The sequence below is a fragment of the Mirounga angustirostris genome, unplaced genomic scaffold (assembly GCF_029215605.1).
Source record: "Mirounga angustirostris isolate CCGP_5_RB_7025 unplaced genomic scaffold, mMirAng1.0.hap1 SCAF_2, whole genome shotgun sequence".
NCBI lineage: Eukaryota > Metazoa > Chordata > Mammalia > Carnivora > Phocidae > Mirounga > Mirounga angustirostris.
The window spans coordinates 4642462-4657311 of NW_026991710.1; the positions used below are offsets into that span (position 1 = coordinate 4642462).

At 58.3% G+C, this 14850-nt stretch overlaps 1 protein-coding gene across 1 annotated transcript in view; it reads left to right on the forward strand.

Annotated features, from left to right (window-relative positions):
• The window catches only part of LOC123849002 (epididymis-specific alpha-mannosidase), a 93827-nt gene that overhangs the window by 11274 nt on the left and 67703 nt on the right, over positions 1–14850 (forward strand). The window contains exons 7-16 of the mRNA XM_064581876.1: positions 716–914; positions 2231–2421; positions 3452–3590; positions 5185–5318; positions 6944–7218; positions 8616–8807; positions 9493–9745; positions 10580–10690; positions 10767–10959; positions 13129–13266. Of these exons, the coding sequence (XP_064437946.1) occupies positions 716–914; positions 2231–2421; positions 3452–3590; positions 5185–5318; positions 6944–7218; positions 8616–8807; positions 9493–9745; positions 10580–10690; positions 10767–10959; positions 13129–13266 (1825 nt within the window). The remainder of the gene's footprint in view (positions 1–715; positions 915–2230; positions 2422–3451; positions 3591–5184; positions 5319–6943; positions 7219–8615; positions 8808–9492; positions 9746–10579; positions 10691–10766; positions 10960–13128; positions 13267–14850) is intronic.

Here is a 14850-nt window from a genome sequence, read left to right on the forward strand (position 1 = left end):
GGCAGCTAGGATGGGGATTGGTATTTGTGCTCAGAACCCGGCAGGGCACTCCGTAGCCTGTCTTCTTACATCTTGAGTCGTGGCAAGGTGCATAGAAGGTCTGTAATCGTGGGTGATGACTGTTATCCCTGTTATTCATGATTATCATTCTATTATAAATAATGATATTGATGAATAGTAATACTGTTGGTCTTTAAAAAAGTTCCAGGGAGAGAAATAAGTCAGACAGAGAATTCCAGTACCACACGATCTCATTTAATGTGGTTCTAAAATCATCAAGCATAGAGAAAAGAGATGAGTTTTGTAGTCCCCGGATTTGTGGGGTGAGGGAGGAAGCTCTGGGCGAAAGTGGTCAAAGGTACCAACTTCCAGTTATATAAGAAATATGTGCTGGAGATGTAACGTACAGCATGATTTAAAACTAACAAGATTTTAAAAAGAAAAAAGTAAGCAGGAAGGAAGGAAGGAGGAAGGAAGTAAGGAAGGAGGAAGGAAGGAAGGAGGGAGGAAGGGAGGGAGGGAGGAATGAAAGAGGGAGGTAGGGAGGGAGGGAGAGATGAAGGAAGATGCAAAGAATGCCCTTGGGAGCTGGTTGGGGCTTCTGCCAGGGAGAGCGGAGGGCCCTTGATGGGGGTATTGAGGGATGGGATGGGCTGTACCTGGGCTGGGCTCTGCCCCAGAATTCCAAGGCTTTGTGCTATGTCCCGGCCTGCAGGGGTGTGACAAACAGTTCTTCAACGCCTCGCTGCAGTTCGAAAACATGGACCATCTGCTGGACTTCATCAACAGTAATACATCCAAGCTGGGCATCACTGTGGAGTATGCCACGCTGGCCGAATACTTCGGTGCCTTGCACGATACCAATGTCACCTGGCACGTCCGTGATCACCAAGACTTCCTGCCCTATTCCTCAGGTATGAGCCCGTGCAGGTTGGGGTGCAAATCTGGTGCCACAGAGGGCGCCCACCTAGTGTCTGCTCTGCCCTGCTGAGGAGCTTGTGAGGGTCACTGGGGCCGAGATTGGCCATGCCCCCCACTGCCCCCCATACTCTGTCCCACTAGACATTCTAGGATTGACGGGACACTCACAGAATGGCTCTGTAGCTTCCTATTTCCACATCCAGGAGGCCTTGGCTGCCTTCCTGTGGGAGGGCTACAAGGGTATGAGCTTGGTTATAGTCAGGGGGGAGGGGCAAATTGATGTGGGTGGGGTTACAGGTGAAGTTCAAGGACTCCTCTGTGTGGGCGTGGTTACAGCCCAGGCAGAGCTGGATATGTGGGTGTGGGCAGGGTTATGCTGAAGTGGGCGGGGCTACACCAAAGAGGGAGGAGATAGGGCAATGTCCTGCAGGTGTTCAGAATGGGCTTGGCTTGGTGCAGCCCCCCAACAAGACAACGTTTCTTGGGAGCCTGGACAGGTGCGGTGAGCCCTGGTCCCTGCTCTGAGTCGCTGGGGATTTAAAGCTCAGGCTGCGGAGTGCCCCTGCCTGACCAGGACACTCAGCCTGCTGCAGGAGCTGTGACCACACGGTCTCCTTTCCTGGGGCGGGGGCTACCCTTCCTGGTGTGCTCAGGTCGTGCGGGGGAAGGTCAGGGAATGGAGACGCTGCTCAGCCTGGGTGGAGGCCAGAGCAGTAGGAACAGTCAACCACCTTGTGAGACCCAGCCACCCCCCTCCCCGGGGGGCACCCAAGCCCGTCCCCCCGAGGAGCTTTGGCAGGAGGCATCATGTGTGTGGGTCAGCGCAGCAGCTACGGGATCCCTGGGCTCTCCCCCCTCCCCCCTCCCTGGGCTGCCAGTGGAACCCCACTGCTTGCAGGCTTGTCCCGGACTCCCCATTGCCCCTGAGTCGCATACAGAGGTCTCTGCCAGCACTCAGGGCCTGTGCCAGCTGGGGGCTGCCTACTTGGCTCCCACCCCCCTCTCCTCCCCGAGGTCTCCCAGGCCCTCGGCTCACAGGCGGTTCCAGGTTTCCCAGGTCCACCTTGGGCTCTCTGGCCCCCATCCCAGTCCTGGTCCAGCCCAGCCTGATCCTCACACCTACCCCAGCCCCTCCCTGGGATCCCCGGGCCATTCCTGGTCTGGCCGGGGCAGGAGTGAGTGGCTGCCTCCAGAGGTGACCCAGGCAGAGCCAGACCCCAGGCCCCAGCTTCCCCAGGTCTACGGGGACTTGGCTCAGGAAGCCCCCAGGCCAGGGAGACTCACGCCAACTGCCAGCCCTCCTCTGTAGGTCCATTTCAGGCCTGGACCGGTTTCTACACGTCCCGCAGCAGGCTCAAGAGGCTGGCAAGGCGAGCCAGCGCTCTGTTGTACGCCGGGGAGTCCATGTTCACACGCTCCGTGTGGCCGGCCCCCCACCAGCACCTGGACCTGGACTGGGCCCTGAAACAGCTCAAGCAGCTCCGCTGGGCGGTCTCCGAGGTAATGGCACACCTCTCAGCAACACGATCGGGTTGGAAACCTCCCGTGCAGTGCGCTTCCCCAGCCCGTGGTCACTAGAGGTCCACTTTCCAAACAGAACACCCAGGGGGCCTGTGGTCGCATGGCAGGCACATGTGGACATTGTGGTCGCATGGCAGGCGCATGTGGACACCGGGCCAAGACTAGAACCATGGTCTGACAGCCTTCAGCTGGTGGCTTCAGTGGCTTCACAGCCAAATTTACCCAGAGTGCAAAGGGCAAAGAAGAGAAGCATTGGTGTCTACAGTCCTGTGTGGATCCAGTCCCCCTCCGCTGTGTGGCCTCAGGCTTGGGACTTCCCTCTCTGGGCCCTAATTCCCTCCCTGTACAGTGAGAAGCTCGTGCCCACCCCAGGATGGTGGGGCAGCTGAATGTGAGACTGTACATAACATGCTCGGCGTAACCCCATAGCAAGTTGTTCCCAATTTTCTGTCTCCACTCGTCCCCCACTGAATAGACGGGAAAACTGAGACCCCAGAAATCCTGTAACTTGTCATCACCCAGCCAGAAAGGGGCCATGCTGGCCATGGCCTTGGCACACTCAGCGGAAGGGCATTGACGGCAGAACGTGTCACCGTGTGGGGGGTGAAATGGATAGACTTTAGAGTCCATTGGCGTGAGCGGGACACATGGCTTCAGCTGGTGGGGCCTCAGTTTCCCTGTGGGGAAGGAGCTCATCCCACCCCCATTTTGGTACAGAGAATGGAGGGTGCCTGGAGAATCCCAGTGGCACTCACAGGAACACTGCACAGTGGAGGTGAAGCTGGGGCGGGTCCCTTGCAGATGTCGTTTTCAGCCCACGTTAGGGGACTCAGTGGGCTTCTGCAAGGTCATCAGTCCCTCTGAGCCTCAATTTCCTGTTCTGGAATGTGCTAGGGACCCTCACCTGCTCCACTAGCAGCTGGGGAGAAGGAAGGAGAGCCAGCGCCTTGGAGGTGGTTTGCGGAGGCAGGCCTGATCCCGTGTTTCCCCCACTGTGGTCGGGATGCAGGTGCAGCACCACCACGCCATCACTGGGACTGAGACCCCCAAGGTGAGAGACACGTACGTGAAGAATCTGCGGTCAGGGATGCAGGGTGTGCACGAACTGATGGCCTCCCTCGTCCAGGATAGGACCCCTGCCTTCACAGGTAAGCGAGGCCCCTATGGCACGTCCCTGCCGCTGTGGGAGGGGGGCTGACCCTTTCTGAGCAGAGAGCCTGCGGGTCTCGGGGTGGACCTGAACAACCCAAGCCTCAGACTCTGCAACCACATCCCTTGGGCACCACGGACCCTTGGTCTGAGCTTGGCATGTGCCTTGATTGTTGGGAGCCTCCCTGTCCTGTCTGTGATGGGAAGATGGGGAGGTTACCACGTGAGCCAACTCAGTACGGAATTTGCTCAGAGCTCAGCCCGCAGTGTTTACTGCAGTGCGTGGAGAGTCTGTAAGCTAGGGGGTGCTATTTTCCTCACTGTGTAGCTGAGGACACAGCAGAAACAGAGAGGTTGTGGACATGCCCAGGGGCATCCAGCTAGGAAGGAACAGAGCGGGGATTGAACCCAGGGACTGTGCTCAGTATTGCAGAGGATGCAGGTGTCCTCGGGGACCTGAGCCCAGCCTGGATTCCCCAACTCCCTCCTAAGCTCAGTTTGGGTGCTGATGTCCGACCCTTTGACAGCGAAGGGTTCACACGTGTGGAGTAACTGATCACGCCAGCTTGAAGCTGAGGAATTGTGAACCAGGAAGTCCTAGGAGCACAGGGACACCTCGGCCTCCCTCCCTGTGCCTGATGTCATGAGCACAGGGCCTGCTGCCCCTTCCCCAGCTCCCACCCCAGCCTGCGCTCTGTCATGGTGCACCCCTCACATCTGACCTCCCTGCCCACCTGGCCTGCTCGTCCCTCCCCTCTGTGTCTGTGTGCAATGCCGTCTGACCTTCGGACCGGGGAAGGCCCCCGGGGACCACGCACGCAGCACACAGTCCCAGCCCACAGACCCTGGGGTTGGCTGGGCGAGACAGCTGCAGCAGAGCTGGAACCGGGGTCCGATTTCCCTGCCAGGTGGTGCCGTCCATTCCCATGACCTCACCAGGGAGGCTTGCCTGAGCAGTGAGCGGGTGGAGGTCAGGAAAGGTGTCCCAGCCACAGGGAACAGGCTGGGCAGGGGCAGGGGGCTGGAAAGTGTGTGATGTGTTCAGGGGTCCAGGAATCATCAGACATGGCCAGAGTTTACGTTACCGGGGGTAAAGGACGGAACACACATGGGACCCAGGGCCACATCGCTGGGGCTCAAACGCTGGGCTAGGCGATTGGAGTGGACCCTCCAGCCTTCTGAGAATTCTCCAGTCCTTCCCAGTGCCAAGCATTCAAAACTTGGGAGCCACACCTTAGTGGCGGGTCAGTTTGGGCAGGTGACTGTCCTTCTCCGGGCCTCAGTTCCCTGGTCAGTCAGTCCAGTGGGGCTGTCAGGGAATGATGTGTCAGGAACACAGGGACCCTCACTGTCCAGAGGGACACGGAGTGATCCCTTCCATCCTCCCCTGCCTGGGGACTGGACACAGAGCCCTGAGCAGAGTATGGGGCCTGCTGGGTATAAGAGCGCACTAGCCCACTGGTCCCTATATTCAGCTGCCCTGGCAGCTCTGCAGGGCTGTGTCTCCTGCCTCAGTTTCCCACGTAGCCAGGGGCCCCCAGAGGTGCTGGGTGAGTCCAATGGCAGCAGGTAACGCCGGTTCTGTGTGTGCAGACCCAGGAGCTGGGGGACACGTTGCCGTGGTCTACAACCCCCTGGCCTGGACGGTCACCACCCTTGTCACCCTGACTGTGGGCTTCTCCAGGGTCAACGTCACAGACGAGTCCGGCCGGCCAGTGACTGCACAGGTATGGCCATGACAGCGTGCACGGGGCACGCTCGCTGTTGCCGACAGCTGTTCTGGGAGGGCACTTCCAGAAATGGGAGCAGGTCCCGTGAACATGTGACCCTGGGGGCCCACTTGGGGGACAGCCCCATGGGGTCCCTTCTCCAGTAGGGCCTGTGGGATCCACCAAGGGACTGACACTAGGCTATGAGCATCCCGCCACTGTCCCCTCCCTGGAGGGTCTCCTGGGTGGTCTGCCCTGGCTGGGAGGCTTCTCCTCGCCCCCCTGCCATGGGGCATATTTATATTCTCATGTAAACGACCACTTTCTGTGGAGAGGCCCTCAGGGGTGTTCAGGGGGGTGCTTTGTGGAGGCGCTGATGTTGCAGGCTGGCCCAGCTGCCTGTGTCCACACCCGCAGATACCAGGAGGTGTGTGGTCTGTCTTCCTTTCCTTCCACGGCCTGGAGCCAGCAGGGGGGCCCCAGGGACCCTGCCTGTCCCCCAGTGCCAGTGTTTCCCTGGCAGGTGAGGCGGTACTGACATCGGCCACTCAGCAAACACTCGCGAGGGCGCATGCTGGTCCAGCCAGGGCTGAGTGCTCATGCCCTGGACGGCAGCGCCACCACGGGGAGGGGTGCTCAGACACTTAAAGGACATGTGTGGTGTGGAGTGAGACCCAGGGAGCCAGGCTAGCAGGACTTGGTTGATGCCGAAGGAGGAGGAGTTCATCGAGCTGGGCAGGGAGACGGGACGGTGTTGGTTTCAGCAGACCCAACCCCTGGCACCCCCTTCTTCACCCACACGCAACACCACTCAGAGGAAATGCACTCAGCAAATATTTTGGAGACCTGCTGTGTGTCAGGCCCTGCCCTCGGTGCCGGGCTTCCTTAATAACCAAGCCCATGAAGTCCCCGCCTGCAGGGAACTCATATTCTCGCCCTGGGTGACAGGCAGGAAACCAAGTAAGCGCATGTTAACGTGACAGATGATGGTGATGGGGGCAGGGACAAAGTGTCTGCTGTATGTCCGACACAGCCTGGGCGGGACGGTGTGTGCAGCCATTCTGGGGTTCCTAATAGGGCCCCCAAGGTTCCCACAAGGGCTCAGATGCTGCATGCTTCCCCAGGAGAGTGGGGGGCTCGGCTGAGTGTGCCCAGTGTCCTCCTCCATCCCTCCCAGTTCAGGTGACAGAGGGTCAGGGAAGGCCAGGAGGGTGAACAGGAAAATGCCCCCTTGGGGAAATTGGGAGGTTGTGAAATAAGATGTGTTCAGGGTGATGTGTTCAGGGGTCTTTGGAGAGAAGGTCCTCCAGGGATAGGGATAGGGTCTCTCTTTGGAGAGAAGGCCCTCCAGGGATAGGGAACAGCATGAGCAGTGGCTCAGAGGCAGGAGAGAGCAGGGGTGCTGAGAAGGGAGGGCAGTTGCTGATGCTGGAGTCTGAGGAGTGGGGGAGGCCAGGGAGGGAGACGGGGCTGGGGCAGGATCCTGTTGAGCAGGGAGGATGCCTGGAGGGAACTCAGCAGGGTCCAATGATGGAAAGACCCTGCCGCCTGTGAGTAGTGAGCACCCTGCCCAGGAGGTGTGCAAGTCACAGGTTACTGAGGACACAGACCCACCATTTTGTTTTGTTCTGCTGGCCTTGCAGGTCCAGGAATCAAAGGAGAAGCAACCTGCTTACAACTTGCATGTGCTGACCACAATCCCAGGCCTCAGTTACCGACACTACAGCATCACGCGCACCCGGGGGACCCAAGTAGACACCAAGCAATTGGGTGCCAGTCTGGCTAGAACCTCCAACTTTGGCCGCAAGACAGAGACACATGCTGGTCCAGGGGGCAGGCGCCTAATTCGTGTGGAGAATGACTGTTACACTGTGTTCCTGGACCGGGACACTAACCTGATGCACAGCATCTTGGAGAGGTGAGGCACAGCCATTGCTGCCTCTGAGGCGGAGGCGTGCACTGGGACGTGGGCATGTCATCCCCCCACCTGCCTCTGTGTCCTCACCTGCCCGGGGAACCTCCTGGAGGTGGTGAAGGCCCTTCCTGTGTTACCGTCTTTATTTCTGCATTTTGGGACTAGACTAGTACAAGAAAGCCCTTCATGAATCTTATCATTGCAGGGCTGTTGATCCACAGACAAAGTGGATGTTGAAGACATGTTGAAGATCGGGGAGAATATGTCATATTCACTTTATCCACTTTCTTAAATTCAAAGAAACGTATCCATCCATTCATCCCACAACAGATGGAGCACGTTTGACTCCTCCAGTCCCTAGCTGACGGCACCTGGGGGAGCTGATGAAGGGAAGTGGGGGCGGGCAGCCTGCAGACAGAAGGGAAAGGGCTTGGGGCCGGACTAATGACCACGATCTTTTCTGGCCTCTTCAGAGGGGCCAGAGGGGCCCTTCTCAGATGCTCCCCCCACCGCTTTCCTGTCCATGCCCACCACCATCGCACAGAAATCCCCCAGTTGGGTGTGGAAGGGACATTTCTTCATGTTCTGCTCCTGGCAGCGCCACGCCCCAATCCCAGTACACGGCTGTGCCTTTGCTTAGACCACACACAGAGGTACAATCCATACTCATGTCTATACCATCCACGTGTCTACAGGGCTCTGAGTCTCTGCCCACCCTTTCCCCATCCCCCGTCCCAACCTCAGTATCTGAACAGAATGGAATGAACCCAGATCGTGCTGTTGGAACAGAACCTGAGTCCTGCTTTGGGCCCTTCCCAGACATGTGATCCTGTGTCAGTGATCAGGGCCCCCAGCCTCGCGGGGCTCGTTAGCAAAGTAGGTTCATATTCCCGGCCCTCGGGAGTCAGGAGGAGGCAGTGAAGTGCATGAAGGTGCTGGCTCTTGACATCTGGACACCTGGGGGTCTGCATGACAAAGTCCTTGCTAGTGCTCCTCAGGGTCCCTCGGAAAGGTGGGGTGGTGCTGCCGGCCGCCCGATGACCGGGCATCATCTCCGGGGACGTTGCCTCTGGGGCAGCATTAATGCCCTCTGCTCATGCTCTCGGGGGCCTGTTATGCAGCCTCTGTGGCCCTCCTGCTTGGGGTTCCCCCGGCACATGGAAGGATCTAAGGTCACTTGGCTCAGGGGAGGGGGTGTCTCGTGGCCTTTATCTGAACCACGTGCATGGGTGTCACCGAGCGGCCTCGTGACTGTCACTGAGGTTCTGCTGAGGTCTCTTTTCTTCGCTTTGGTGGAGGTGGGTGTCTGCATAGAAGACTTGTTCGCCAGCTTCCAGAGGACAATGCTCAGGACACACGTGCATGAAGAGAATACTGTTTTCCCTTTCCTGTCCCTGCAGAGAGAGTAACCGCACAGTGCGGGTGACCCAGGAGTTCATGGAGTACCGTGTCAACGGTAATTTGAGATACGGCCCTGTATCTGATAACTTTGTGTTTATCCCAACCGACACTGCGAGGCGCCCATGGAAAAGTGTGGGGATGCAGATTGTGTCAGGAAAGCTCATGACGGAGATCCGGCAGTTCTTCTACAGGTGCGCTCGGGCTCCCTGGGTGCACGTGGACACGCGTACGAGGGAATCAGGGTCCATGTGTGTTCCTGATTCCTGCTCCTGGATCGCTGCTTGGCACACGGTCATTCTCAATGGGAGCTTGATGAAGACGTGATCGCCCTGGACGGGGGCATCCTGGCTCCAGTGCACGTGCTGTACCTCGTGGGGGGTGTCCAAGTGCATTAGTATTTACATTTATTTAATGTATGCAGTTTACACACTCACTATTGAACAAAATTGGAATGCAAACAAATATACAAATACCATAATAAGCATTATCAAATAAAATAACTGGCACTAGTGTTATAAGCATATTAATGGACCTGGTGAGAAAAATGGTGGAAGAAGACTGCAGCCCATGGCATTTTTCTTTTTATCAAAAGAAAACGCTCAGTAGCACCATAATGGTAATACCTAATAGAAACACATAAGATGGTCCAGGAAGGTTGCCTGCCCTCAGCCTGACTGCAGGAAGGACGGAAGGAGGGAAGGGGGCATGAGAAAAGGAAGGAAGGGAGAGAGGGAGGAAGAGAAGAAGATGTGGGGAGGGAAGAAAGGAAAGGAGGGAGGAAAAATGGAGGGAAGATGGGAGGAAAGGGGAAGGAGGAGGGAGGGGCATCCACAAAGCTCCCAGAGCCTGACCCACCGATTCCCAATTCTGCTCCAGGAAGGTGAGGGACAGGAATCACACATACGCCATCTACTCGCGGCTCGCCCACGTGCCAGTCGGCCATGGTGGGGAGCTGCTCTGCCGTCGCATCGAGCAGGAGTACCGGGTGGGCCCCTTGGAGCTGAACTGCGAGGCCATCCTGAGGACCAGCACCAGTCTCCACAACCGACAGGTCCTCTACTCGGACAGCAACGGCTACCAGATGCAGCGGAGACGCTTCCGGGAACACACGAGCAACAGCATCGCTCGGGTACGCCCTAGGATGCCTGCTGGACCCGGGCCCACGGGGATAGCCCGGATGGCGCTTTTCCAGAAGGCCGGAGCAGGAAGCCCGGTGCCCAGCCGCTCATCAGCTCCCACATCCTAGGCCTTCAGCCCTGTGACCCTGGGCAAGCGGGTCGGCTCCCTATGGCTCCCTGCTGACCCGATCAAGGGAATGACCTCGGCCCCCAGGGCTGTGAGGGTCAGCGGGAACTATCCAGGTGAAGCCCGCACCGGGGGCCTCCTGTGCCCCCGGTAAACATTAGTTCTTGCTCCTCCTGTGGGGCCCAGAGGGGTGTGTCCCCTCCCTGCTCTGCTTGTGAGTTCTGGCCCCTTCGTCCCTGCTTGCTCGCTCTCCCCCGCCGTGCAGGGGCTCCTGACAATCCCTGTGGGTCCACCCGGGACGTTTGCTCCAGGAGCTCAGAGCGTGGAGGGTGTGGCTGCCCCCCCGCAGCCCACACTCGGCCTTTTCTCTCTGTAGCAACCCGGCCCAGCCCCCACATCAGGCTGGACCCCACAAAGCCCCTCATCACTCCTGCAGGAATGTGCAGAGTGGGTCTTTGGGCCCATTGTATGGGTGGGGAAACTGAGGCTTGAGTGGGCTAAGTCCCCAGCTCAGATGGTCAGGAAGCAGTGGAGTTGCATGTGAATGAAGTCTGTTGGTCCCCAACGTCAGAGCCTCTCCCATAGTCTCCCTGCCGCACCCTGAGCTGTTGCTGTGCCCGTGCGGGGGCGCTGGCTGGGGGGCCAGAGGGGGACCCCGACCAGCAGGTCTGCCCTTCCTTTGCCACGACCGCCAGTCTGGCCACGTTTGTGTGCACAGAATTACTACCCCATGGTTCAGTCCGCCTTCATCGAGGACGGCCGAAGCAGGCTGGTGCTGCTGTCTGAGCAGGCACATGGCGTCTCCAGCCAAGGGAACGGGCAGGTGGAGGTAGGAAGTGGCCCTCCTGGCCCCCCGGGGGCACGAGCAGGTGGGGGGGGGCCTGTCAGACAGCTCTTGCCTGCAGGTCATGCTCCATCGCCGGCTGTGGAACAACTTTGACTGGGCTCTGGAATACGACCTCACACTGAACGACACCTCCGTTGTCCACCCCGTGCTCTGGTTCCTGTTGGGGCCCCGGCCGCTCACCTCGGGCCTGCGCCGGAGGAGTGGGCTGTTGCTGCAGCACAGACCCCTAGTGCTGTTAAGAGAGCTCAATGGTGAGGGGGTTCACCCCCGAATGGGCCCACCTGGCCGGGGCAGACCTGGGGAGGGGTGTGGGCCACCAGTGATCTGGCCAACTTTGAGCAGAGGGAACTCAGGGATCTCTGATCCAAAGTCCTCCTTTAAGGTGTGGGCAAACTCAGGCAAAGAGGCCCGGGGTTCACTCAAGCTCATGTAGGTAGTGGGAGCTTTTCTGAGACTCACACCCAATCTACCCTCTACCTTTTCCCTGAGTAGCCTTCATTTTCTGCTCTGATGTCTCTTTTTCTTTTTTAATATGACATATATGGCTTCACACCTAGAAGAGCAACATTAAAGACTTGTTTTATTTGACTTCTGGGTATGCTGTCACCAAGTGAGGGTGAATGCAGCCCATGGTCTGATCTGCAGAGCTCAGGCATTGCCTCCGCTCAGACCCCTATTGACTTACACAGTCTGTGTCTGTATGAAAATAATTGAACATGAGAAACAATAGGCAATGATGGTGTGTAAAGATGGTACTTCGGAGCATCATTTAAAGAAGGAACCAGCTAGATACAATTTGGTACCCGTCTCACTAATCCTGCAAGTGTTTCTGTCCGACTCACTTGCTGAGGTTTTGAAGAGAATGTGGCTATAATTGCTCCTGGCTTTAGTTTTAGAGCCAGGCCCGCCCAGGTCTTCAGAAGCAGGCAGGCTGTTGCTCACTCTCGTATGAAGCACGTATTGAGTGCCTGCTGTGTGCTGTGCACCAGGGATGAGTAAGGGCCAGGCCTCCCCTGAAGGATTTCTCCTGAGCTGTCCGCTGGGGAGCCATGCTCATACACATCCAGGCTCAGGGAACACAGGGAGAGGTACTGAGGAAAGAGCCTGGGGCCTTGTGCTTTGGGGACCAAGAGCCTGGAGGAGAGCAGGATCCACTTGGAGGGGTATCAGTTGAGGTTCTCTTGTTTGGAAGTCACAGACACTGAAGGGGCAGCTGGTTGGGCAGAGTGTGGACAAGCTCCCGGAATCAGAGCAGCTGGACGAGAGGCGTGGGCAGGCGGGGTGGGGGCAGGGCCGCGGGGGGCCTGTGGGGAGCAGGTGTTCAGTCATCCCTGCAGGACTGCCATGAGCTGCCTGCCTGGCCACCTCTGGGTCGCAGGCTCCCAATCCCCAGAGAGGGAATGTGATGGGCCAGCAGGCCGGGGTCTGCTCCAGGATGAGTCAGTGGTTCCTTCCAGGAGGCTGGGAGCCCTTTCCGCAGAGGGCCGTGGCCCTGTGTTGTAGGAGGGCCCGTGGCTAGGTCAGCATCTCCCACTGGCCCCACTCTGCTCTCTCTTGGTTGAAAGTGAGAGAAACTCAACATGCACTGGCTGAGCCACCAGGAGACCCTATCCCGAGGTGCACGCACATGACTGCGGGAAGGGCAGGGTGCAGTTGGCGCTCAGGGGCTGGAACCTTCATGAAGCCATCCCTCTCCCTCACACTCTCAGCTGTGCTTCTCCCTGTCTGCAACCTTCTTTACCCTCCTTACTGGGATGAGGCTGTGAACTCCTGTGTAGTGCATGCTCCCTTCCACCCCTGCAGAAGGACTGAGCTCAATCTTCCCATGCTCAGGGGCAGAGGTCCCAGGGAAAGTTCCTGATTGGTGCAGAGAGGAGCTCGAGGTCTGAGCATGGACCAATCACTGGGGCCGGTGGTGCCCCAGCTGTAGCCCAGAGTTGAAAGGGCATTTCCTGGGAGGAGGAGGGGCCGAGGTGCCCTCTGAGCAGGGGGACCAGGGATGACAAAACAAGGGAGGAGCTTGCATCCCAGACCTTGAATTGAAATCAGGGCTCTGCCTGAACCTGCCCTGTGATCTGGAACAAACCCCATCACCTCTCTGGGCGGTAGTCTCCCCATCTGTACTTTGAAATGGCTGGACTAAAGATTCAGGGTCTTTCCAGCTCTTAGACTCTGTGATCTGGGCCCCTGGACATGCGGGAGGAAAGGCATCCAGGCAGAAGGATGTCCGTGGGCAAATGCAAGAAAGGGGATGCCTGAGGCGCTTGGAACAGTAGGTGCTTCAGGCTGTCTCCCTGTGGGGCACACGTGGGCAGGAGCCGGATCGCCTGATCGGGGGCACATAGTGTGCCGAGCTCCCGGTGCCAGCAGGAGGAGCGTGGCCCCAGTCCTTGTCCTGGCTCTGTGTGTCTGCCCTGCAGAGACTGCCCAGAATCGCCCAGGCCCCCAGCAGCAAGAAGCCGTGACCCTGCCCCCAAGTCTTCACCTGCAGATCCTGAGCATCCCAGGCTGGAACTACAGCTCCAACCACACAGAGCACCTGCAGAGCCTCCAGAAAGGTGGGGCAGGTGTCCAAGGGAACCAGACTCACGGCTCCCTCCCCATGTCAACCTGGCCCCGCGCCCATCACCACACAAAGTGGGCTCTTCTCAGTGTTGTCCTGCTTCCTCATGGTCACCTGATCCCCTTCTCTGCCCAGTGGAGACCCAGGCCCACAGAGAGGCTCTGGGGGGCCAGGGTCACTCAGCAAGCAGGGTACGCAGTGGGCATGGACCCCAGCCCAGGACCTGCCCACACCCATTCTCTGATGGATCCCTGCTAACCCCACCACCAAACCCCAGTCATCGTCCACCTTCTGCCAGACCCTCAGCCTGCAGTGCAGTCCTGCCTCCTCAGGGACTCCTCCTGGAGCCCTGAGCAGCCAGTCCCACTCGTCCTCTGAACCCAGGAAGCCTGACTGTCCAGAGCTTCCATTCATTCACTGAACAAATGTCTCTTGTGCCAGGCACTGGGGAATCAGCAGTGACCAAGGTAGGTAAGGACCCTGGACTCACAGAGCTCTCAGACTAGAGGGGGAAGTAGCCAAGTCACCAGCCAGTGATGTTGGTGTTCACATTAAGCTGCTGGCAGGGCATCATGGAGGGCTTCCTGGTGGAGGTGACACCTGCCATGAACCAACCCATCCTGTTGCCAAAGCTCCAGCTGCACCTTATCTTCCCCTTTTCACTGGGAGCAGCTCAAAGGCAGGGCTGGCTGCCCCTCAGCCACCCTCTTGTCCCCAGAGACCCACCCAGGTCCTGGCAGGCCCCAAAGACTGCTCAATAGGAGTCTGCAGAATTAGGAAGGAGAAAAAGGAAGAAGCAATAGGCCAGATAACACCTTTATCTGATAAAATGGATCTTGGGGGCCATGGCTCATGCCTGCAGCCAAGTGGCTTTCTAGCACTGAATCCCATCATCAGGAATCCCCACTGTCACAGAAGATGCTGGGCGGGGAACCTCCCCTACAAGGCACAGCGTTCCCTTCCCACTTGTGTGCAAAGTCACATGCAAGAGATTGGGTCCCCTGTAGACAGCTGGCTCCCAATTAGGAGGAGAAAGGGGCTCTCCTGGGGGTAACCCCAGACCCACTAATGAAAGTCTGTCCTCCGTGGAGAGCAGCGAATCAGGGGCACAGTGAGGGGAGCCTCAGGGAGGGAGTGAGACCCTCCCCCCGCCCCCCACTCTCCCCGAGCTCAGGGCCACCTTATGAAGTAGATGTGTCATCCTGGACATCAGCTTGTCCTCAGCCTCACCCCCACACGCACACCCATCAGGAGACAGAGGACTTCCCTGACCCTCGGGATCGAATCCGTAACCACCCTCCCCCTCAGAACAGGTAGAAGGGATTTTACAAACCCCGTGTGTGGCAGGAACAAGGAGCCCCACAGTCCCCCACCCTACACAGCCATGTTCCTTCTCCCCAGAACCACATGTCCAGTGAGCTCAGCAGATGGCCCTTGTCAATGGGGCCACCAGGGCCCCCGGCTGATGGAGGCTGTATGCAGCAGGTGCTTCCTCTTTCACGGAGGCTGCAGAAGCTTCTGTGCAAGGGACACGTCCCTCCTGCTCCCTGTGCATCGACCTGGGGGGTCGGGCCACACC